The sequence below is a fragment of the Rattus rattus genome, chromosome 3 (assembly GCF_011064425.1).
Source record: "Rattus rattus isolate New Zealand chromosome 3, Rrattus_CSIRO_v1, whole genome shotgun sequence".
Lineage (NCBI taxonomy): Eukaryota > Metazoa > Chordata > Mammalia > Rodentia > Muridae > Rattus > Rattus rattus.
In genome coordinates, this window is record NC_046156.1 from 50,208,707 (window position 1) to 50,233,871 (window position 25,165).

At 47.7% G+C, this 25,165-nt stretch overlaps 1 protein-coding gene, 1 non-coding gene and 1 pseudogene across 2 annotated transcripts; 2 read left to right on the forward strand and 1 right to left on the reverse strand.

Moving 5' to 3' along the window:
- Positions 1 to 271: 271 nt before the first annotated feature.
- On the forward strand, positions 272 to 5,331 carry Gstm4 (glutathione S-transferase mu 4). Its single transcript, XM_032897497.1, has 8 exons — positions 272 to 459; positions 661 to 736; positions 1,154 to 1,218; positions 1,502 to 1,583; positions 1,671 to 1,771; positions 2,664 to 2,759; positions 2,838 to 2,948; positions 4,427 to 5,331. Exons 1-8 carry the CDS (start codon positions 424 to 426, stop codon positions 4,514 to 4,516), a joined length of 657 nt encoding a protein of 218 aa, XP_032753388.1. The 5' UTR covers positions 272 to 423; the 3' UTR covers positions 4,517 to 5,331.
- Positions 5,332 to 11,550: 6,219 nt separating this feature from the next.
- On the reverse strand, positions 11,551 to 11,682 carry LOC116897459. Its single transcript, XR_004387489.1, has one exon. It is a non-coding gene; the product is annotated as a small nucleolar RNA SNORA71 (small nucleolar RNA).
- An 874-nt stretch (positions 11,683 to 12,556) lies between these two features.
- LOC116895363 lies at positions 12,557 to 13,073 on the forward strand (annotated as a pseudogene).
- Positions 13,074 to 25,165: the final 12,092 nt, after the last annotated feature.

The following is a 25,165-nucleotide window of genomic DNA, read 5'->3' on the forward strand; positions in this document are numbered from 1 at the left end:
AGAGCCCTGCGGAAGTCTGTCTTGTTTGACAGCAGGGATGAAGTACTTAATCAACACTCCTGGTTGGGGACTCCTCTTGTGGCCTGACTGAATTCCCGAGAGCAAACCGGGAAAGAGGGCAGAGCAGCCTAGCAAAGACGAGGAGTCAGCTGGAACTCTGCATCTGCGCACTCAGCAGGAAGAGTGGGCGGAACCGTAAGCGGAATCGCATATTACGTTTGTCCGGTCTGTTGGGGGCGGAGCTCAGTAATTTGGCGTCTGTCAGGGGAAAAGCTGTAGGGCGTGGTGTTTGCTGCGGGGCAGAGTCTGGATGGGCAGGATCACGCCCGGGCACCAGCCCCGCCCAGCTACCCGAGGGCTCTAGGATAAAGTCAAAGCTACTCACACCGTAGGCTAGTGGACTCAGTCTCAGGCACCAGCATCATGCCTATGACACTGGGTTACTGGGACATCCGTGGGGTAAGCGACCACCTGATGAGTGGGAAGGATTGCAGGGCGAGGATAAGGCGAGCGGGGTAGGGGTGGGACGCTAGAGGAATCCCTTGCTTGTCTAGCTGAGGATCTTGCACACATTTCCTTGAGCGCACCCGTGTGTACGCACTTGGAGGAAGTGACGTCACATAGAAATCCCCCGGCCCCATTCCTGATCTATCCCTGCAGCTGGCTCATGCTATTCGACTACTCCTGGAATACACAGACTCAAGCTATGAGGAGAAGACATACACCATGGGCGACGGTAATGCCATTCGTCGACTTCTCCTGTCCATTGGTGCTAAGCAATTGGTGGCTTCATTACATTACACGCCCACCCTCCCCAACACACACACACACACACACACTACAGAGCTCCCCCGGGTGGACTTAGAATCTGCCTCTTTCTGTAAGCCCCAGAGAGTTGGGCTTGACCTTTGAATATAGAACTCTGGAAGTGGAGGGGTGGGTCCCCTTCCTGTTGAAATTAGATCACATTCCCCATGAAGACTTGCCTCAACCTTTTCTAAGGTTAAGAGCTGTAGGGCCCTCAGTCCTAAGCACTCTTTATCCCTGAAGGGTCACTGTTCGAAGTTGCAGATCCCTGCTTAGAGGGTTGGGTCCCTGGAATTGGTGTGTTAGACACTGGGCTGATTTCTTTATGTAATCTTATCAATCACAGCTCCTGACTATGACAGAAGCCAGTGGCTGAGTGAGAAGTTCAAACTGGGCCTGGACTTCCCCAATGTAGGTGCAGGGGAGGGGAGGTTTGGGGAAGGCCTGGTGTTCTCCTATGGCTGAGGGGGCTTGGAATCAACACTTCCTTCTGTTCACCTGCTCTCATTCCTGGTGGCTGCACAGTGTTTCTTAGATGGGAAAGGCTGTGTCCCAGCTTTTCCATTCAGTGTGCAGTGTGTTCATGGAGGCCTTCACATGCTAGCCACGATGAATGCCAGGCTACAAGTCTGTCCTAATCCAGAGATGGTTGGGACCTACTATCCCATCTGACCATCCTTTCTTGTCCAAACAGCTGCCCTACTTAATCGATGGGTCACACAAGATCACCCAGAGCAATGCCATCCTGCGCTATATTGCCCGAAAGCACAACCTGTGTGAGTGGGGCTGGCTGCAGGGTGGTGCACGGGGGACAGCCTCCTTGGCTCAGCTGGTGTGACGTGTCTGTGCTGTGTGTCCTTCAGGTGGGGAGACAGAAGAAGAGAAGATTCGTGTGGACATTTTGGAGAACCAGGCTATGGATGTCTCCAATCAGCTGGCTAGAGTCTGTTACAGCCCAGACTTTGTGAGTCTTGTCCGTCTCCCACCCTATGCTGGACCAGGTAGTGTTTGGATCAGGAGTCAGCTCTCTCAGATTCCCAATCTGCACAGATCTTATTTACCTTATGAATTTCTTAGCCACTTACCCTCCAGGATGTTTTGTCTGTTGTCCCCATGACACTGAACTATCAAATGAATACTCACATTTAGATGCCACCTATTTTAGGGTGCAGTCCAGACGTCCCGGAGTAAACATTAAGTTCCTACATAGTGAAGTCATGTTTTTCAAGTGTTTTCCACCTGTGCTGTCTACCTCTACCAGCTAGTTCATATCTTTGCTGTTCACGAAACACACACATACCCTGTGCATTACAAAAAGAAGTCCAGGGACTGTCACAGAACCCTTTCCAGCCTGTCAAAGTGCTTCTCTCCACACCCACAGGACTCAGCATATTATTCCATACGTAGCACAGGGTCAGCCTGAAGGACGTTCTCTCCTCTCCTGCTTCAATTTCTCCTCAGTTTATGAGGAGAAGTCTAGTATTTTTCACTCTTCTGAGAGACATTGTGTGGACCTCTTATCTCCTCCGAGTATTTTAGTTCTTGATTCTTTGATGCTACCTGGCATCAGTACCTGCCAGGTGCTTAGGACACTCCTAGGTGTGGGCATCAGGAATGATGCTGCCCACTGTGGGCAGTGTCTTACTCCTCCCCGGCTTGCCACTGCATTTGAAGGGTAGGGTGGGCTACTGAGGAGTCCAGTAAGTGCTCATAGGTTAGATCAGAGCCTGGATGTTGACTGAGTCTCCATCTCAGTGGAGATGGCTGCCCAATCCCGGTATTAGGGTCATGGATGATACTGAAGGACTAGTCCTTCTCCCAGGGAACTTCCACAGTGACAGCTCTCTCTGCCTCAGGAGAACCTGAAGGCAGAATATTTGGAGCAGCTCCCTGGGATGATGGAGCTCTTCTCACAGTTCCTGGGGAAGCAGACGTGGTTCGTTGGTGAAAAGGTAAAAGAGAAGAAGTTGGGAGTTGTCATTCTTCCAGGGGACAGAATTCCATGCCCTCTCATTCCTGGCCTTTTGCAGATTACTTTTGTAGATTTCCTTGCTTATGATATCCTGGACCTGCACCTTATATTCGAACCCAAGTGCCTGGACGCCTTCCCAAACCTGAAGGACTTTGTGGCCCGCTTCGAGGTGATGTCCTGATCCTGCTTCCCCTCGGTTGTCAACTTCTCCTCGATGTTTTCGTGGGTTTGGAGATGAAGTGTTGATAAGTATCAGGAACGGAGCACTTGCTCTCTGCCCGAACCAGTGCTGAGCGTCTTACCTCTGCCAGTCAGGCTTATAATGATCAGCATCCCTCCGTGGTGGGCGGAGAGGATGACCAGTCCCATTGCTCAGCTAAGGAAATGTGAACCTGTAGTTACACTTGCCCTCAGGGTTCCGGCACTAGCAGAGCTGTGCCCTCGGTTCCCATTGACTTCCTCCTCCTCCTCAGAGCAGCAGGTAGGGGCTGCAGTCCAGGTTAGCAGAGCAAACTGAAGAAAGCTGGCGTGAAGTACCAGGATGTAGAGAATATTTGTACCTGGCCTGTTGACTGCTTTGCTGAGACTTGTGTTGGGGCTCCTGTCAGAGAATTTCATCCTGAAATGTGTGTCATGGGCTTTCCTCCCTCCTGTCCTTTTTTATTTTGAGTGTCCAAGTGTTCTGTGGGATGGCATTATAAACTTATTTTTACTTGTTTTCCTGATCTTTATATGAGGCAATGCAATGCCCAGTAGGAAAGGACAAGGTGGTCCTTATACCCACCTCCCACCTCGGAGCCAAGTGTGACGGATAACACTAGGCATACCAGACTGGGAGGTGCGTGGGGTCCCACTTGGGTGCTGGGAAGCCCTGATTTACCAGAGAATTGTCATCTGATTACCTATGCCAGTTAATTTATTAGAAATTTGGGGATTGGAGATCTTAGTCTGATGGACTTTTCAGTCTGGAATTATTTTTTCTCTCCATTCCTTATCAAGTGATGCACATTCTCAGCTAGTTTTCATTCGGTCCAAGCTGAGTGGCCTTCAGAGGGAAGACTGTGGAGAGCTGAAGGCTGCAGCTTTAGGTTAAACGGGAGCTTGGTTCCCTTGGATACAGGCGACTCTGGACCTCAGTGATCTCTTTAGAGCTATTCTAGGGGCTCGCTCTCCTGCTAGAAGGCCAACAGCACATGTAACTGCCATTGCACCTGGTCCACGTCTGTATCAAGGCTGGAGACAGGACTGGTTGGAGCTCAGTACCGGGTGCAGAAGTGTGGCTTTCCCCTTAGGGAGCGAGCGGAGTGAGCCTGGCTTTTCTTTTCTGCTCTATCTGTATCTGTAAACTTTGACCCTGGTTTTGCTGAATCACTGCCTCTTTGTCCTGCTAGATCGATTCTTCCTCAGTGTGTAAACCCAGGGAACGTGGAGTTTCTGTATGCAAGAGGAGCATGTCTGTGTAGACAGGAGGGTGACAGGGTCCCTTGGGGAGGTCAGGAAGGGAGTGTGCCGAGAGAGTACAAAATTTGAGAGACAGAGGCCAAACTAATCCCAGATGGGTGCCACATACTAGTAGTGAAGCTGATTAACCTTTTTGACTCTGAGCAAACCTTAGTTTTTGGTTTTCTGTTTTTCTCTAACTCTCAGGGACTGAAGAAGATCTCTGCTTACATGAAGACCAGCCGCTTCCTCCGGACACCCCTATATACAAGGGTGGCTACTTGGGGCAATAAGTAGGGCTTTGACTCGGCAGGAAGTGGGAACCTGGGGTTCTGGAAACAGTTGAGATTCCCGTATCCCTGGTGCTACCTTCTTCTACCTATCCCCTTCCTGACTGCAGAATGTCAAGGGTCTCCTTTCACCCAGTCCCTGCCCCTTCAAGCCCTCTAAAGCCTAGGCCCCTGGTTTTCTTTAGCAAAGTGCCCTTCTAGCATGACTGTGTCCTGCGCCCACTTGATGGCTTTCCTGTCAGTTGCTGTGCTGCTGTGAAGAGTTGAGACTTCATCAGCGCTCAGCCTGGGATTCCCCATGCTTGTCTGGAGACTAGAGATGCCTGATGTATGTGTGAGGTCCCTGCACAGCTCTTTTGGGTCTCTCCTGTAAAGTCCAAATCACACCGGCTCTGGCTTCTGCACTGCCAGCTTTTACTGCGATCTCCAATGCCTGCCTAGTGACCCTGGCAGATGCTGCGTTCACAGGGATTTCAGTTGGATAGGCAGGGGTTTGGGACTTCCTGGCCTCACCTGAGTTTCACAGGAGGCAGCTGCAGAAGGCTCTGTGGAGCTCAAAGGGAGCTTGGATCTCTTTTATGCTAGCAGCACTGAGGTTTGTCACGCAGGTCTCAGGGGTGGGGATCCAGGCTGGTGGGAGTCCCCAGCAGTAAGCCAGGATCCTCTCTGCCAGCTGTGCTATGGCTGCCTTACATCTGTGTCTCCAGGATCCTGTCTCTGATGCCTTCAGGGTATCCTGTCTTGGTCATCAGGGATGGGGAACATCTTGCTTAATCCCTTCTCTCTGTGAGTTCCCATGAAATAAATTTCTTCGTAATTTCAGATGTTTTTTCCTACCATTTATATCGGCAATATTTTGGATAGGTATGGAATCGTAGAGGGAACTTTCCGTTTCAGGTGGCCTCTCCCCTTTTGGAATTGCAGTGTTTCTGGTGAGCAGAATCCAGTCACTCTGACTAGGATTCTTTTGTACATGTTCTACTTTGATACTTCAGAGGGCCATCTTTGTCTTAAGATCTCCAAGTCAAAGCCTAGTTGGGATCTGTACCGGGCCTGGTGCTTCTTTACACCCTCTCGTATCCTCTCCCACTCAGATTTAAAATGCAGTTGCTTTGGGTTAACAGTGCTGCCTCTAAGGGTCAAAGGCCACTGAGCAAAAGCCACAGCAATCATGAACAATCCTCTTTTGAATTGTTGGTCAGGTTGTCCAAGAGACTCCCAGAACACCCCAGGCTATCTGTCGCTATTAGCGTTGGTTAAGCCCCTATTGCTGAAGACACTATGTACCTCAGACCCAGAGGTTCCTAAGCTGGATTCCCTTGAAACCCTCTGGGCAGACTCTCTTAACTGGAGCTCTGAAATCTCTCCACCTGGCTCGCTAAGTTCCCATGCCACGCCAGCCCCACGCTTCCAAATTCCCATGGCTAGTTGGGGGTGCACTTCTCATAAACGCACGCTTTGCCGCCATACCTTTCTCTCTGGAACCCAGTTGAGTCGCAGTGTGAAGAACACCACACAAACCTAGTTTAGAATCAATTGGTAACACGATCGCTGGGCGCAGCAACTGGCGTCCTAATCTGTAAGCGATCCTACGTTATAAATCCTCTGGTAGCGGATCCCAACGGGTCCTCCACCTGAACTGGTGGTCTCTGCTACCTACATTTTGGCCTCCGTGCTCATCTCTCTGGTCCAAAAGGCCGCATCCCTCTCCTCCCTCTCCTGCTTCCCCTCTTTCTCTCTCCGACCCAGAAGTCCTGCCTACCCGCCCAGTGATTGGCTCCTTGAAATCTTTATTCATTAGGGGAAGGTTCTGCCACACTGCGGTACCTAGTCCCAACTGATAGCATCTGCAGCTCAACTCCTACATCTAAGGCTCAGGGATCACTTCAGAAGGGTGGGTGGAAAGACTGTTTAGAGCCAGAGGAACAAAGAGCTTGCTGTGAGACTGTGTCTCCTAGGAATGTTAGACGGCTCCTGAAGTCTCACCAACATGGCTGCCTAAACCTGAGCTGAACAAGGACAACACCAGGAGACATGCCAAAGTGGGCAGTGGGAAAGCCCATGAGGCCTCAAACTAGACAAAGAACTGCAGGCAACAAAGGAATGCTGGGGGCGGGGAGCGGGGGAGGGGCAGGACGACGACACTATGTATATATATATACATATTGTGTATATATGCAACATAGAATATATATGTGCAACAATTAATGAAAATAGAAGTATATGGAAGGGTCAGGAGGGAGGAAAGGGAAGGGGAAATGATGTAATTATATTATAGTCTGAAAAATAAAAGAACTAAAAATTTAAAATAAAGCTCATTTCAATATTTTTATAAGTCTTACTTGTTGGGTTACGTTGTATGAAGGTGTGTCTCCGTATATTCAGTTACTAATTCAGTAAGGATTTGTTAAAAAACTATAGTCAGAAATACATCTCTAAAAATGACTTAAGATTTACATAGATATTTCTCCAAAGTGAACAACCACTCACTTAGCCCATGGAATCAGGACGAACACCATTAGTTAGCAGAACAGAACACCGTCTAAGTCCTGCATAACCCTAGATTACTCCCTGTAGAATGTCTCACATCCGATGGGGGACAGGAGTTGGTGAACTTGTGTCAGATCTGGTCCTTCATGTGCCTGATGTTCTCCTGAAGTGACTGAAAATCACACCTAGAGTGAACGTTAGGGCGTTCTTTCTAAGAGCATCGTGAGCCTTCTGGACATGGCAGAAGCGAGCAGTTAGTTTGTGGGCAGGGTTTTACTCCTCCACGCTCACCTGGGTTTTTTGGGTGCCTGCTGCAGATGAGGTGTGGTCATGGCTGTCATCTCAGTGTCACCTGGGTGTGTAGGTTTCACTAACTCAGAAAGCTTCTCCCGGCGTCCATCTCTCAACTCTTTCCCTCCTTTTATTTGGATAAATCACCCCAGAGTAGCTAATTCAGGTACAAACCCAAAACTACTTTAGTACTTTATAAAGTTATCTTGTGCTCTTCACATGAAATAATTTAAATTTTGGTGACAACAGTAAGTCTTATTGCTGAAGCACCTGGTGGCCAACAATTTTTCAATTCTTTTTCCTCCCCTCCCTCCCTCCCTCCCTCCTCCCTCCCTCCCTCCTTCCCTCCCCCTTTGTTATTTCAAGCCCTGGCTGTCTTGCAACTCACCTGTTAGGCCAGGCTAGTCTCAGACTCTGACACCCCCACCCCCCCCCCTCCGGCAGAGAGACACACGCACAGGCACTCAGACACACAGACACACAGACACACAGACACACAGACACACAGACACACACACACAGACACACACAGACACACACACACACACACACACACAGACACACAGACACACACACACACACACACACACACACACACACACACACGTGCACTTCTGCCTCCTGACTGCGTGCTGGGACAAAGATGTATGCCACCACACCTAGCTTGAATGCTCTGCAATGCTTGCCTAGCACTTTGTAGATCGTTGCTCATACATGTTTTCACCTGAGTAATTAAAGTCCTGGGAATCTCCCTGATCAAAGCTCCGAGTCACTTCCTACCCATTGCCTAGTCATCTCCTGGAGTAAGATGAAAGGCCCTGAGGCAGTCCACTCCTTGTTTCCTTAGAGGTGTTGTAACTGTGAGTCTGTTAATGTAAATGTCACATACATTCCAAGACACCATCCCTCATTATCTCCAGAAAAGCTTAGTTAGCGTTTGATTGAGTAGAGGAGGTAACTCTCACCGATCACCGTTCACCGTTAGGAGGAGCCTCAGATACTCACTTAGAGCCTGGACAATTCTAACACAGAAGGGTGAATTAGAACAGTTCACCTTCTCCTGTCTCGGACTATAGGTCCTCTGCTCTAAGACTTGGCAGAGCTTTACAGCCTTGCCCTCCACTCATCCGCCCTTCAACTTGAAAGAGTTACGCCTCCGATTGAGTCCTATGCTTTGAATTGCAGAGACCATGAAACTTCCTTACGTCACGACCTTTCACCCACGTCCAGTCATAAGTTACTCATATCTAATCTATTGCTATCTCTTTGTATGCTTGTATAGAGAACCTTGAGTATATAAAGCAAACAAACATAAAAATTAATTACAATAATGAAAGAATAAGTCTACAAAGAAATAACACATTATAGCACTTCAATGGGGGGGGCATTTTTCTGTTTGGAGCAGATTGGATGAAGGTTTAGAGGTAGGATATCTTTTTCTGTTTCTAGATAGTCTCTCAGCTCATTATTGGTGATTTTGAGGGAGTCCAAAGGGAAAATCAGCCTGCTCATTTTGCCCAATTCTTCGGTACGAGACTATCTGGGAGGTTTGCAAGGCTGGGCAGGCACTAGAGGGAAGTTACTGCTATGGCGACCCCATCATAGCAATGCTGTCCTTGGTCCGTGGTAGCCATTATGTGCTTTTATATTTAATTCTTGCCCTGTGAGGCATATGTTTGTTTTCTTGCTTTTTATTTTCAAGGTTTATTTATTTTTATTTTATGTATATGAACATTTTGGCTGCATGTACTATGTGTTCAACGTGACTGCAGAAGCCCACAGAGGCCAGAAATGGGCACCAGGTCCTCTGGAACTGGAATTATGGCTGGTTATAAGCTGCCATCTTGGGTACCTGGAACTAAACCCAGGTCTTCTGCAGCAAGTGCTCTTAACTGCTGAGTCATCTCTCCAGCCTAGGATTTCTTAGGAGTTGTAAAAGAAATGCTTATTATGGAGCTGGAGAGATGGCTTGAAAGTCATAAGCACTGGCTGAGTTTCTAGAAGATCTAGGTTCAATTTCCAGCACCTACATGGCAGTTCGCAACTGTCTGTAACTCCAGTTCCAAGGGGTCTAACACCCTCACACAGACACACCTGGAGGTAAAAACACCAATGTATATAAAATTAAAAAAAGGGAGAAATAAATGTTTATTCCTTAAGAATAGGGAAAATCTCCCACTCCTTTCGTGAACATGCAGCCAGATGCCTCAGGGTTTCCCCAGAGCAAGACTGTGGCTGCTAACTCCTCCCCTCCCCCAGCAGTTCCTCGCCCACTGCTCTGCTCTACCTGTCACTGGCCAGCATTTCTAAGGCTATGTTTCTCCAGCTGTGGTTTTTCAGTCATTCGCGGCTCACAGACTAGGTAGGGTCCCCTCACCTAGTCGTGACTACATTTGGGCTGAGTGGTTCTTCGCTGTGGGGCTCTGCTGTGCATTGTGGGATGTTCATGGCTTCCCCATCCTCCACCCACTATTTGCTACAGCACTCCCCAGTGCTGACCACTCAGAAAGTCTCTGAGCTTTGTTAAATGTATCAAGAGCTGCAAGTTGCTTCCTGTACACACCAGTAGTATGCTGGACAGAGATTCCCACTTTTAAAAAGTTAAAAAAAAATAATAAAAAGGAATACAACTCATGAAACTATTATGGGTCTTGTTTGGTAAAACTTCAGTTTAGCAATATGAGTGTGGTCCTTATCATGTGGAGAACATATTCCCTTGCTTATTTTTCATTTAAAAATGACTTAATTTGTAAATTATGGTTATGTGTTTGTGTGTATGGCTATGTGACTGCAGGTATTTACAGAGGCCAGAAGGGGGCGTGAGATGCTCAGAAACTGCCCTCCGGCAGTTGTAAGCTACCAGCTGTGGATGCTGGGATGGATGACCATTCCAGTCATGTGTTCTTAAACAGTAAGCCATTTCTCCCTTTTAAAAGCAGATTCATACGTTTATATTTTAGCATACACAAAATCATAAAAAGTCATATGTAGGCACAGGATACCATGTGATGTTTCTGATACACTGAAATATTATGTAATGTTGAAACCAGGCCAAACGTATCTATCCCTTAAACATATATCAGTTCTTTGCAGTGGAAACATTGGAAGTCCTTTCTTCCGGTTATTTGGATAGATACAAACATTGCCATTGTCTATAATCAACTACTGTAGAACAGCACATCAGAATGACGGCAACCTAGGATGACCCACTGAACAGCTTCTCTCCTCAGCTTCTGTAACCCCCATTCCCATGGAACCACCTACCCCCTTCTCTTCCTCTTCCTCCCCCGCCCCACCCTCTGTCTTCCTCCTTTGAGGCATAATCTTGTATGTGGTCACTCTACCTTCACAGTCTGATGATCCTCCTCCCTCTGCGTTCTGCATGCGGGGATTATAGGCGTGCAGTATACTGGCTGCCTGGAGTCTCACCTATTGTGAGATGAACTGCCTTAGCTCTGACTGAAATCAGGTAGGATTTATCTCTCTGTGCCTAGAATGTACCATGTAACTTAACGACCTCTAACTGCATCCGTGCATGTTGCAGGATTTCAAGATTTTATTCTTTAGAAAATTTTTTATTATAATGATTAATTAATATTAATTATATGAATTAGTAGATTTAACTGGCATTTTAACATATGCATATTTTGTAACTTGATCATGTTTACTTTCTTTATAGCTTATTGTTTCCCTTCCACAGCCTTCCGTTTCTCCCTCAGTACCCTTCCCAATCCCTAATTGTCCCACTCATCTGTAAGGTTTATTGCACAGTTGTTGGGAAGGTAGCAGAAAAGCTAGCAACAAATTCAATAGAAAAGCTGGACACAGGGACAGAACATAACCTTCTGAGGTGACTGACGGTATATGCTCCCTCCTATGCCTGAGCCAGTTTCTAAGCAGTGTCAAAGTTGTTTTGTGATGTTCTGAGTGGGCAGTGTCTCCACTTCTACTTTATGTGGTGGCCCTGCCATCTACTCCCTGCCCTCCTGGTGTCCACAAACACCTGGAAGGCAAGGCGCAGGGAAGAGGGAGCCATTAGCACACCGGCTTCTGGAGGCCTTTCTTCTCAGCAGCTAGGAACGGCTGACCGGCAGGAGGATGCAACTGGAGCTCATCAGACATTTGCAAAACTAGGCAAAGACTGCTTCTCCTTCCTGTCCTTACCCCTTCGAGGACACTGCCCCATGTGGGAGACAACACTCAGTGAGCGGAACCTGGTGTTAGCAGTCAGGAGACCAAGAGTCTGTGAGAAAGAAGATGTGTTTAAAAGCACCAGGATCTGGTAAGGACAGAAGTGGACCTTGCAAACATAGGGAACGGCTTTCGGCATCCTCTTCCAGCAGTATCCACGTCTAGGGTATGGGAAGCCCACAATCACTTTCCAACACAGGGACCTCTGTTTCTTTACATGAGAGAAAGCATGCAACATTTGTCATCTGCGTCTGGCTTATTTCACTTAATGAGATGCTCCCCAATTCCACGTACCTTTATGCAATGACAGCTTCTTCCTTTATGGGTAATACTCCAAGGTAACTTTATTTAGCCACATATCTGTTACAGTGCATGTAGGTCACTCCCATAATTCAGCTACTCTAGTTAGTAAACACGGGTGTGCCACCATGAAACGGGATTGTATGGCTGACTTTTTTGTTGTTTGTTTTGTTTTATTTTTCTGAGGAACTTCCATATAGTTTTTATAGAGCTGTGCTAATTTGTGCACTTAGTAACCGTGTATAGCTATTGTTCCCTCCACACCCTTGACGGCATTTGTTATTTTGTTTTTAAATGGCGTTCTGACAAAGCTGAAGTGGAATCTTAACGTAGCTTTCTTTTGCTTTCCCTTGGTGACTAAAACTGTCAAACATCTGCTACTGATCTGTGGCAGTCCTTTCAGAACATTTTCTCATTATTTGTTATTTGCTGTTATGGTTTTTATCTTTTTTCCTTTTCACAAAATCCCACTATATAGCCCAGGCTGGGGTCAAACTTGGGATCCTCATGGCTTTGCCTCCTGGTATTTGGGTTGTAGTCATGTACTGTCATACTTGGCTTAGCTTTTATATTCCTTTCATATTTTGGATATTAATCCCTGGTCAGGTGAGCGGCAGGCTGAGACTTCCTCCCACTCTGCACGTCTTCTCCCCCTCCTGAGAGTTTCCCTCGCTGTGCAGCAATTTTCTTCTTGATGCCCTCTCACTTGCCCATCCGTGCTCTTATATCTGGGAGCTATGGAACTCTTACATTAAGGTCTTCTGTTCCGGTTCATCCGACACCAGCCCCTCCACCATGCCGCCCAAGTTCGACCCCAACAAGATCAAAGTCGTGTACTTGAGGTGTACCGGAGGCGAGCTCGGTGCCACATCCGCCTTGGCCCCTAAGATCGGTCCTCTGGGTCTGTCTCCCAAAAAAGTTGGTGATGACATCGCCAAGGTTACCGGTGACTGGAAAGGCCTCAGGATTACAGTGAAACTGACCACCCAGAACAGACAGGCCCAGATTGAGGTGGTGCCCTCTGCCTCTGCCCTGATCATCAAAGCCCTCAAGGAGCCACCAAGAGACAGGAAGAAGCAGAAAAACATTAAACACAGTGGAAACATCACTTTTGATGAGATTGTCAACATTGCCTGGCAGATGAGACACCAGTCTTTGGCCAGAGAACTTTCTGGAACTATCAAGGAGATCCTGGGTACTGCACAGTCTGTGGGCTGCAACGTGGATGGGCGCCACCCTCGTGACATCATAGTGACATCAACAGTGGTGCGGTGGAGTGCCCAGCTAGTTAAGAAGCAACAAGAAAATATTTAAATAAAAGACTATCTGATAAAAAAAAAAAAAGGTCTTCTGTTCCTTTGTAATCTATTTCTGTATAGAATGAGAGTCAGGGATCTTATTTCTATCTCTTGCATGTGACTATCCAGTTTCCCTAGCATTCCTGGTTAGAGACCTTCCTTCTTTATGGCTAAATAGTATCCCATGCTGCACATGGACCACATTTTCATTATTCATTTGTCAGAGAATGGGTACTTAGATGGCATCCATTTCACGGCTATGGTAAAGTGCGTTCTACTATCATTCTAATTTCATTTCCTGTGGCTATATATCCAGTATTGCTGGATCACATGGTAGCTCTAGTTTTGACTTTTCAAGGATCACCAGGTTGTTTTCCCCAATGGCTGTGATAGTTTGCACTCTTACCAGCATTGTCCAGTGTTCTCTCCTGCCCACATTCTAACCAGCAGCTCCCCTCCCCCATCTCTTTTTTTCTATGTGAGAATGGCGGTTCTTTCTGGGGAAGGTGCGTCCCACTGTGGTTTGCTTTACATCTTCCCAGTGCCTGGTGACCATGAATATCTTTAATGCACCCACTGGTCTTATGTGAATGTGGTCCTGAGCTGCCCAGCTGAACAGAGTCCTGCATGCCCTCTGCTGTCTATGAAAGGCTACAGACCATGGGGACACTACTCTCTCAGACTTGAGGCATCCTGTTTTGTCCTGGTTCAGCCACCAGGAGCCACCCAGAGCTAAGGAAGGGAGTTGATGGTGAAGAAGGAACAATGCCAGGAAGATAATGAACAGGGTTGCACTGTGGACCCTCCTGGGTTATTGGTTTTATTGCTTGTATTATAGGACCTTGATATTTTAAAAGGCTTACAAGTATTGGAAGAAGTGAGTCAGGCTTTAAACAGAAGTTATAGGATAGTGGGTTTGATTATTGCTGGTATAGTGGGATAGCTATTTAATTAATAACACTCTTGCTTTGACTTTTGTTAATCATTTAGCAAAAATGTTTATGTTTTGAGTATTCAAGAAGATTTATGCGTTTGGAACAATGGATCAATGATCTTTGTGTTACCTGAATGGTGCTAATGCTGGAGATAACACTGACTATCCTTCGCAGGAACGCTACCTGTGTGAAGCTGCTGAGGACCAGGGAACCCTGCCCTGGTTGTGCGGACCTCAGGCATGGTTCCATTGCCTGCTGGTCATTCAGGAGAGGGTCGGCTGATCCTGAACTGTCAATTGGCATCTTCGGTGCTATTGTAGCAGCCATTGCTGCTGCGGCCACTGTGACTGCAGTGTCTGGGATTGCCCTCCCCCAGTCTGATGTTAAGGCAAGCACAGTGGATAAACTTTCAGGAGAAGTTGCTGACAGTTGGGAATTGTAAATTTAAATCGACAATCAGTGTTTTTTGCAGGAACACCTTGATCTCTTTTGCCCCTCGGTGTAATGGCCCTTGGACCTGCCGTAGTTAGCCTTTTGTTTCCTTTCGCATGTGCAAACAGCACTCCCAGTTGCTCTCCTTGGCAGGAGACAATCCCTCTGCCCACATCTGTCTCAGCCTTTATGAGAAGCAGTTAGCCAAAGACGGGCAACTCTTTGGGACCAATTCCCGCCAAAGGCAGGGGCTTTGAAATTGGCAAAGATTCCCAAAGATGGACAAGAGTTTGCGCCTCCAAAGTGACCTAAGACAGGTGCTACTTAAAAAATTAATAAAGGAGGACTTGTCAGACCCTCCTGGATTCGACAGTGTTTACCCCCTGCTGAGCCTTGCTGATGTATATGAAAGCCTGTTTTGAAGGACCATCTTGGCCTTTCTGTTGGGCCATAGGGTGTAGGTAACACCTGTGCACTATATCTTTGATCTCAACTTTTAGTTCTGTTTTCCTGCTGAGAATGTAAACCTGTTTCTCCATTGTGCTTCCACTCCGTGGGCTTGCGGTATATATTCTGTGAACCTCAGTAAAAGCTTTGGTATTTTCGTAACACAAATGACCTGAGTATGTGTTTTCTCTTAAACCTTGCAGGCCTACGCCTGGTTCTCAGTACAGTGGCGGTGCGGGCGTTGTCATTCCGCTTTGCCCATCAAGAGTGTTTACAACTGGGGGCTGGAGAGATGGCTCAGCGGTTAAGAGCACCGGACTGCTCTTCCAGAGGTCATGAGTTCAAATCCCAGAAACCACATGGTGGCTCACAACCATCTGTAAAGAGATCCGATGCCCTCTTCTGGTGTGTCTGAGGACAGCTACAGTGTACTTAAATATAATAAATAAATAAATCTTTAAGAGTGTTTACAACTTAACTGCCATTTCCCTGAGGACATGGCCAACTAGGAAGTCACTGGCAGCCCAGTATGGGCTGAAGAAATAAAGTTTCATAGATATGAGAAAGAAAGTTGTAAAAACAAGGTTTTGAGAAATAAATCTGATGTCAGGTTGCTTAATGTTATGACAAAGTTTTGATGATCAAGATATTGAGTCAAGAATGACCAGACTAGGGCTGGAGAGATGGCTCAGTGGTTAAGAGCACTGACTGCTCTTCCAGAGGTCCTGAGTTCAATTCCCAGCAACCACATGGTGGCTCACAACCATCTGTAATGAGATCTGATGCCCTCTTCCGGTGTGTGGGAGGACAGCTACGTGTACTTACATATAAATAAATAAATATTAAAAAAAAATAGAATGACCAGACTATTCTGACCATAAGTTAGGACAAAACAAAGATAACTGTTCTCAGAAAGACCCCCCTACCCCTCCCTGTGGTAAATCCCGAGAACGACCACAAGATGTCATCCTGACCCTGCCCGACCACCCAGTTCCTCCCCATACTTCTAAAGGACGTGCCAACTTAGTCCTTTCCCAGTGATTCTCCAAGACCAGGTGTAGGCTGGATGAGGAAAGTAACCAACTGAGCCAAGAACAGCCCTTGAGCAGGCCAGCCAATACCTGACCAGATCCTTTGTCCTGTGTTCCACCAACGAGAATAAGGCAGCTAACCCTGTTGCTGAAGTCTGCCCTCTGTAGAGAATAAAGGATGTGTGCTTTTTGGGTTTGGGGTTGTCTCTCCCTGCATGGATGAGGTTTATTAAATGGACGTGGATTATTAAATCTCTTGCTATTGCATCGTTCCCTTGGTCAGTTTGTGATCTGTGGGTTGTGCTCCTGAGGTAAGGCCACTTTGGGGAGGGAGTCTTACAAGAGGCAGCTGACCAGTCTATCCCGTCCTTTAGCTTCTGAGTACCTCGATCTGTTCCTGGGACAAACCACAATGATACTGGACAGAACTTTTCCTCTTCTTGCTAGTGTAATGTCTGGAGTTGGCGAAAGGTAGGATAGTGGTTCAATTGGAGACTACAGCCAGGTCCTGCCTCCCTTCTGACCACAGTCTATAAGAAGGCTGGAACAAACATATCAAGCTCATGACACTGGGATGCTGGGACATATGTGGGATGAGTGAGGGGCTTCACAGGAGTGGGGAATACCTAGGAATATATTTGAAGGTATGGGTTTAGTTCAGAAGTTGCTGGAAAGCTTTTCCTATCAGGAGGTTAAACACAAGAGTGTTTGTGTTTGTGCATGTGTGATGTGTATACAATGTGTGCATGTGTAGAGGGCTGGTTGTTAGTAGTAAGGCGGAGACTTGTCAGGCAGTGAGGCAGTCACTCTGCCAGGGTTTCATCGTCTCTGACTTGTCATCAATCATCATGGGTGGTTCACACCGTCCTCCTGCTTCGTCCACAGATCCAAGCCACTTGGAGAAGAGCTAGCACTCTGTGTGCAATGGTGATTACCCCATAATTGTCAGACTTTTGTTTAATTTCTAACCATCAATGTTCAAGAGACCATGCCTGTCTCCTGTTGTTGGGCTGCTCAGGCCTCCTCCTGCTGGAACTATAATGTGCCCTTCCAAAAACCTCCTTGAGGTTGATCTTCCAGGACAGGGCAATGGAAATGAAGGGCTTGGTTTCCCTCTATTGTAATTAGGCCACGTTCTACATTGGAGGGTACGGAAACCTGTATAAGACTTAGTGAGATAGGGTGCACAGTCCTACCACAGGGATGATGTGAGTTTCATTCCTGCAGCCTTGGGATGGGAAACAGTGCGTGCATGAGGCTGCAGGTTTATTGATTCAGGGATTCTTGTCCTTGATTTCTCGGAAGGGTCGTCAATAAGGGAGAGTGAACACAGAGTGATCTCTATATCATTTTGTCCACCACAGCTCCTGGCTATCACTGAAGCCATGGCTGAGTTGAAAATTCAAGCTGGGCCTGGGATTCTCCACATAGGTGCAGGGAAGGGGAGGTGTGGGGAAGGCCTGGTGCTCCCACCTCATCTCCTGGCCTGGCTGAGGGGTTGGGATCAGTGTTTCTGCTCTCCTGCTCCATCCCTGCTGGCTGCAGTGTTTCTGTGGTGGGCTGTGTCCCGGCTCTCCCACTCAGTGCACACTGTGCTCATGGAGGGTTTCCCGGGGCAGGCACACTGAGTGCCAGGGCCATGTCTGTCCTCACCCAGGGAAGGGATTCAGGTACCCCATAACCCATCTGACCATCCCTGCTTGTCCATCCAGCTGCCCTACTTAATCGATGGATCACACAAGATCACCCAGAGCAATGCCATCCTGCGCTACCTTGGTCACAAGCACAACCTGTGTGAGTGGGGCTGGCTGCAGGGTAGGGGACAGAAGCTATGGCTTCTTGGCTTGACTGGAGCAGGATGCTGGGAGTGGGTCTGTGCTGTGTGTGCTGCAGGTGGGGAGACAGAGGAGGAGAGGATTCGTGTGGACATTTTGGAGAACCAGGCTATGGACACCTGCCTACAGTTGGCCATGGTCTGCTACAGCCCTGACTTTGTGAGTTCCACCAACCCTGAGTTGGAGCTGGCCCTGCACTCTTGCTCTTGCATCAGCTCTAGCCCCATTTGCCACCACAGCCTCTCAGTGCTACTCATGGTACAGTGTTTGAAGTTGCCGACAGAGTAACCCCCAAGCTCAGTTTGCCAAATGGAAACTTCTAGTCATTGCCCTAAGATCGTATCCAGACTCTCCACAGCAACACTTTAGTCCCTGCTAGGACAGACAGAGTCTGATCCCTCCAGTTCTAGCTGCTGGTTCTGTCCTGAACCATGTCTTTCTGTTGTCCTGGGGTCTTGCCATGTCTGCAGCTCTCATACTCACACTATGAGAAGACCCTGGGGCTAGGGAACACTTCCTCCCAAATGGCTTCCCAGAGCTGTGTCCTTGACACCCACACAGAGAAGCAGATGCTCCCAATAGGCAACTCAGTCAGCCAAAGGCCTTGGATCCTCCTCCCGTTTCATTTTGTCCTCTCAAATTCCCCTCATTTCTTTGGAACCTGTACTGAAGTCCTCACCGCCCCAGTAGGCGGAACACTACGTTTCCTGGGCCATTTCAGTTGTTTGCTTCTGCCTCATGTGAGGTCAGAGTTCACAGTCACATCTGTCTCATGCAAGGTGCTTCTGACAATGGTGGTAGAGACCAGGGGACAGAGCTGTATCCTGTTGAGCTATTTTCTAAGAACAGAATAATCATTGTGGTACGCTAACTTAATGCCTGGACACCACGCTGAGATGCACCATGTCTGAGGATATGGGCATTGTACTTCAGGAGAAATGGAAGCCAGAGGACTTAGTGGGCATCCCCGAGCATCCCTGGGAAGATAAAGCTCTACTGTGAGTTCTTTGGGCTCAGCTATGGTTTGCACGAGATAAGGTAAAGGGATGAGGCTGAGGGGTCACTCTTCTTCCAGGTTTGCCAGTTCTCAATGCCTTCATCTTTTTGCAGAGCACCCATCTCTGTGGATTTCCTCACCTTTCACCAGCCCTGTGCCCAAACACATTCCCAGACTGGAAGGCTTTCATAGCTCAATTTTAGGTGGTCTTTCCTGGGTCCCCTCTCCTTTTGGATGGCCTTCTTCCTTTCACCCTTTCCATAATGCCTTTCTCAGAATGAAAATGAAGAATAACTGGTATTGATCGATGACTGGACCTGTGTTCAATAAAGTCTTGACGTTACTGAATGACGTTTGTCATTACAGCAACCTACGAGGTGGATAGAATTATCCAGAGTTACTGAATAGGTAGTGAGGATGGATGCATACATCCTCCCATGGTGTGGGTTCCTGTGGCAGATGACAGTCACTACTGTCCTCTCCTTCTCTGTCCCTGATTTAAGGCAAAGAGGAAAACTGTGGTCAGGAGTGTGTAAGTGACAGGCATCTGCAGAGAGAAAGTACTTTCTCCCACCCTGGCTGACAGTGCGGTGGAAGAGTGTGGGAGGCCACAGTCCAAGGCCAGCCAAGCCTGGCCTCTTGGGTACAGGCAGCCTTGGAGCTTTGAGTTATTCATCGTTTGTCTGGGTGCTCAACTGGAAAGATGGTACAGCATAACGCCTTTCACTAGCAGGGCTGGGAAAAACAGGGTGGATACATTCAGCTTCTAGATTTCTGAGTTTAGATTTTCTGCATCAGGAGAATGGCCAAGGCCACTCCATTATCTCTTTGCCAGGTCACCTATCCCACTGCTCATTCAGTCAGGATTTACTGAGGTACTGGGGGAGATCTTTGCTCTCTTCTAAAGCACACTGGCATGTTACTGGTCCCTTTGACCTGCCCGGTCCCTCCCCCAGCAAGGAGGAGCCTGCTGGTGAAAGAACAAGAGTGACAAGGATTTCTTGCTTTGAGAGAGGACTAAGAGGGCAAAATGGAAGCTGCACAGTCTTCCCCTGTGTGGACAGGGGACAGACTGCTGCCTTTCTAGCTGTGTGAGCAGGAGGGAAGCACTTAGCCTCTGTGTTTGCTGCTCCCACGCCAAAAGAGCATCTGCTTCCCTCAGACCAATCTTACAGAGATGGCCTTTGGAACCCAAAACAAGGCTGCAAAGCCTAGACCTAGGGGCATTTTCATGACCAGCCCTGCAGGCTCTGGCCCTTGGGCACAACTGGTCCTTTCCCCCAACCCAGTTTCCTCTTCTTTCCATTTACCTTTCTCCATTTCTTCTTCCCAGCCCTTCCCTCAGCCTAGGGTCTCACTTCCCTGGTCACTTGGGCTTCCCATTTCTTCATCAGTCTCCTTTATTCCTTGCCTATATTCTACACCCAGACAGTCTTCTGCCTAGAGGGAAATTATTCTGACCCCGGAATCTGCAGTATGGACTGAAAAACTAGACCCACACATGTGCTGCCCTGGTCCTCAGGGTGAGCAGCCAAGTCCCGTCTGATTCCCCAGTAAGGTCTGAACCACGTTTGCTCTGTGTCTTGTCTAACTATCGGTGACTCCCGGGACTTTGTTAAGTGGTCTTTGTTTTGTTTTCCACAGCAGGACCTGTGGAATGGGGATGCAGGTAATGGGGATGCAGGGACTGTCAGTCATTTAAGATCCGTGGTGTCTCTAGTCCATGGCCTTTGGTCCTCAACCAGAAGAGGCCCCTTTCTTTGGACCGTTCCATTTTTGATATGAATGGCAGGGTTTGGCACATGGTTGGTGTCTAGGAAATTTGGAATCTGAATGAAATTACCTCCAGAGAAATTTTGGCCTACCCATATGTGATGGTTTGTGTATGCTCGGCCCAGGGATGGCCCTATTAGAAGGTGTGCCCCTGTTAGAGTAGGTGTGTCACTTTGGTGTAGACTTTAAGATCCTCATCCTAGCTACCCAGAAGCCAGTATTCTGCTAGCAGCCTTCAGATGAAGATGTAGAGCTCTCACCTCTGCCTGCACCATGCCTGTCTGGACACTGTCAAGCTCCCACCTTGATGATACTGGACTGAATCTCTGAACCTGTAAACCAGCCCCAATTAAATGTTATCCTTATAAGGTTGACCTTGGTCATGGTGTCTGTTCACAGCAGTAAAATCCTAACTAAGACACCATACAACCTGCTGTAGGGCTTAGAGCTCTGGAAAGAAAAATTTTATCCAGAGACGTTAGAGCAATGCGTCCATGCAGAGGTGCTGGGGTCCGAGTCAGAGGGTCTCTCAGCTAAGCAGGCTCATTTAGAAGCTGCAGCTGTCTGTGGAAGAGCATGATCGGGATGGGTAGGCCTGGTGTGCTGGGTCCCAGTGCCACAGTGTGCGGTCAAAGATGCTGTGGACGTTTTGCATCGAGCTGCCGCGAAGAACGTGGACACATTGCAGAAGTACCTGGCGAGCATGTTCCTATGGCACGGGCTGGATCACAGTGTCTGACCTTCGTCAGGCAGTGCCTGCAGCCTGTCTGTGCCAGGCAGCACATCTGGATGAGAGCCCTGATGGGTGTTGTCTTCAGACCCCCTGCCTGCTGTTGCCTACTGCAGCTGAGGAAAAGGCAGGGTTGCTGAAATGAGCCAGGAACTAAGAGATAGAGATCATAAGGTAAAGATTAATAGAAGTGAAATGTCCACCAAACTGGTAAGTTCACGTTATTTCAGTCAGTGCTTGTTAAATTTTAACTAAAAGACAAAGAAGATAAGCTGGGAAGGATGTGGTGAAGGCAGGAGTGGCAGGCACTCTGATAATGTTGAGTAGAGAGAATACAATTACCAAGGACACCAGAGTAGACATGGACCTAGAACAAAGGTTGGCAAATGTTCCCCCATGAAAAGCCAGTATTTAGGCTTCGTGGGTCATACACCCTCCGCTGTAGTTCCTCAACTCTGCAGTTAGAAGGGAGAAGCAACAATAAAGCTCTGGCTGTGGCAGTGCTAGTGGTGCACATCGTTAGTCCTAGCACTCCAGAGGCAGTTAGGAGGGTCTCTGTGAGTTCAAGACCAACCTGGTCTACTTAGTGAATTCCAGACTAGCCTTGTGATGTCTACCGATCCTGTCTCAAACAAAACGAACCAACCAAACAACACCCTCACAACAGAAACAATCAAGTACAGGAAAATTAATGTGTTCCAAGAGACACAACATTAGCAAATCACTGGATTCAAATGTGGACAATAGACTTGAGTAGATATTTCCCCAGACAACGAGCATATAACAATAGTTCAACATCACCAATTGCTAGAGAATTGTGATCTCTCAGCTCACTCACTGTCTTACTCAGCTTCTATGGTTATGATAAATCACCGTGATCAAAGCAACTTGGCTGGGGTGGGCCTCACTTGGTGTACATTTCCACAGTACAATGAGGGTGGGCCTCATTTCCACATTACAGCCTATCAGATAAGGACATCAGGACAGGAACCTGGAAACAGGGACTGCAGCAGAAGTGTGGAGGAGATCTGTTCACTGGCTTGCTCACCTCACTTTTTTGTATCATCTAGGACCACCTGCCCACCCCCACTCTCATCAATCAGTCAGGAAACTGCACTGCAGACTTGCCTACAGGCAACCTTATGAGGGCATTTTCGGAATTGAGAGTCCCTATCTCAAATGACTCTAGTTTGTGTCAAATTGACAAAATATTAACTAAGAACACTGAGCTCATCTTCACACACACACACACACACACACACACACACACACACACACACACACACACGTGTATAAGGGCCAGTGACCTCAAAGTTGGGGTCCTCCTCAGTGCCTGTCCATCTTTCTTTGAGATCTTTCTGAATCATCCAGTGCCTTGAACTGGGATGAACCAGGGTCAGGACTCTTGGGTTCCTATGAACCCAGGTCCTGTTTCCTATTTGAATTCCTTGTAGCCACTTATAATCTAGGTCACTCCCCGTGTTGGTGTCACTGACTCTGCAAACCCCTGTATCAAGCGAGCACTGCTATCAGGACCCACCTATCTCAAGACAGTGTCTGTCCTTTCCAAAGTGGACCTCCAGCTCCTAGAGAGTAAAGTCCTGTCATGAACTCTCTCTATCTCTGGCCCCGGTCCCAGCCAAGGACGGGTTAAAGCTGATTCATGCTGCCTGTGCATTTCTGGGTTAGACAGGCTTAGTCAGTGAGAACCAGAACCCAGAACTCCAGGTTGCTGTTGTCACGGAACCCTGATTTATGAACTCTGCAAGCCTCTCCCGGTGTAGTCCCTCTCACATCCACAGGAATCAGGTAGCTCAGAAAACCATCGTCTGCCTTCCAGTCTGTTGCACTGGTATACAGTGATGTTTTCAGGGTCAAAAGAACCTCTGTCCCTCTCCTTCCCTCCTTTCGACCCCAGTTACTCCTTGGCTTCATAGAAATCTTCCCAGACGCTGCTCTCATTCTTCTGACGTCTTGCTGGGTAAAGCTCTTGACCTTTGAGGGGCAGTTTCAGTGCCTTGCTTTCTCAGCCTGTCCACTGTGGGACAGGTCAGGTATTCACAGCCTCCTGGGCTTAGCCAGCAGAAGAGAGATTACATCAGTGGCAACACATGCAGGGGCAGAGGCTTGTTCTTTTGTCTTTTTTGCTTTGTTTTATTTTTGTTGTGCTGTTTTTTTCTTTTTCAGATTAAAATATTGTTTCTAAAGGTGCGTGCATGCGTGCGTGCGTGCGCGCGTGTGTGTGTGTGTGTGTGTGTGTGCGTGCGTGTGTGTGTGTGTACATATTTATGGGTACCCTAAGAGGCAAGAAAAGGTGGTCAGTCAGATCTTCTGGATTGGTGTTACAGGTGGTTGTGAGCCATCCAATGTGAGTGTTGGGAACCTTCCAGAGCAACAAGGGTCTTAATGTCTGAGCCATTCATTAAGTTCATGTTGTTGATGAACACACTGCATCCCATGCTGGTCTTGAGACCACTATATAGGCTTCAAACTCACTGCAATCTTCCTAGCTCACCCGCCTGAGTGGTGTTACAGATATACACCACCATGGCAGGCTGGCAGTACCATATTCCTGCTTGCTTTCCCATCCTTTCTGTAGACATCAGCTTCACCTGATGTCCAGCCAGTGCTGATGTGTTGAAGCTTCTACCATAACCCAAGCCCCGGTCCAGGAAGATGGCTGCTCATCCTGCCCAACTGGGGCCTGCACAGCCTTACCAGGACACCGTCTCTGCCAGGGAACTTGTGCGTGAGAATGATGACAGCTAGTTTTGGCCTCAGAAGAAACAGAACCCAGAGTGTCTGGAGATCCTCCCTGGGAAATTAAAGACATTACAGATTCTGGGGGGTGGTCAGTGCTTCCCAGGCACAAGGTGAAAGGAAGGGAGATGCTCCTGCTGTCACGATGGACTGGAAATCTCTCCGAATCTGTGAACGAAATACATCTCTTGGGATCGGTGAGATGGCTCAGTGGATTAAGGCACTTGCTGCCGAACCTAAGTTTGATTCTCAGGACTCACATACTGGAAAGAGAGGACTGACTCTAGTAAGTTGCTCACATGGTACAGTGCTTCCTCCTCCCAATAAACAAGCATTAATTAATTAATTAATTAAGTCATAAGACACGTTAAAGAAATGCGTTGTCTATGTTAGCTGTTTTTGTCACAAGGATAAGGAAATTGATTAGTATATGTTCATGAAGAGCACAGATGCCCTTCAGAGAACCATATCCAGTTCAAGCCCCACTGGGAAGCTCTGACTTCTTAGGCTGTGGTTGGTGCTGGGTCTGAGTAAGTACCTGGTATCCTTTCTCAAAGACTATATCTTGAACATCTTGTGGTGTGGTAGTTTCTTTTTATCTCCTTCTCCATGGTAAAGTGTGGGTCTTAATTGTCCTTGTCTGGCTAGTTTTATGTCAGTTTAACATAGGCTAGTCATCAAAGAGGAGGAAGCCACAGTTGAGAAAATGCCTCTTTAAGATTGTGTCGTAGGCAAACATGTAGGGCATTTTCTTAATTAGTCAGGGAGGGTCTAGGCCGTTGTTGAACTGGGGGCTGCTATCCCTGGAATCGTGGTGCTGGGTTCTATAGGAAAGCAGACTGAGCAAGCCATGGGAAGAAAGTCAGTAAGTAGCTCCCTTCCACAGGTTTCTGCCTCCAGGTTTCTGCCCTGTTTGAGTTCCTGTCCTGACTTCCCTCAGAGATGAAGTCGTATAAGAAAAAAAAAAACAAAACAAAACAAACAAAAACCAAAAACCAAAAACCAAAAACCTTTCCTCCCCATGTTGCTTTGGGTCAGAACATTTTATCATAGCAACAGGAACCCTGACTAGTGGTGGGTGCTGGAGAGATGACTCTGCTCTTCCAGAGGGCCTGAGGTTCAATTCCCAGCACCCACATGACAGTT

What these genes read in the sequence shown, in the direction of transcription:
- Gstm4 (XM_032897497.1), top strand. Translation starts at nt 424, where the DNA reads ATGCCTATGACACTGGGTTACTGGGACATCCGTGGG. An exon ending in GACATACACCATGGGCGACG is followed by an intron (nt 737 to 1,153) that starts GTAATGCCATTC and finishes TATCAATCACAG; the next exon opens with CTCCTGACTATGACAGAAGC. An exon ending in TCTGTTACAGCCCAGACTTT is followed by an intron (nt 1,772 to 2,663) that starts GTGAGTCTTGTC and finishes TCTCTGCCTCAG; the next exon opens with GAGAACCTGAAGGCAGAATA.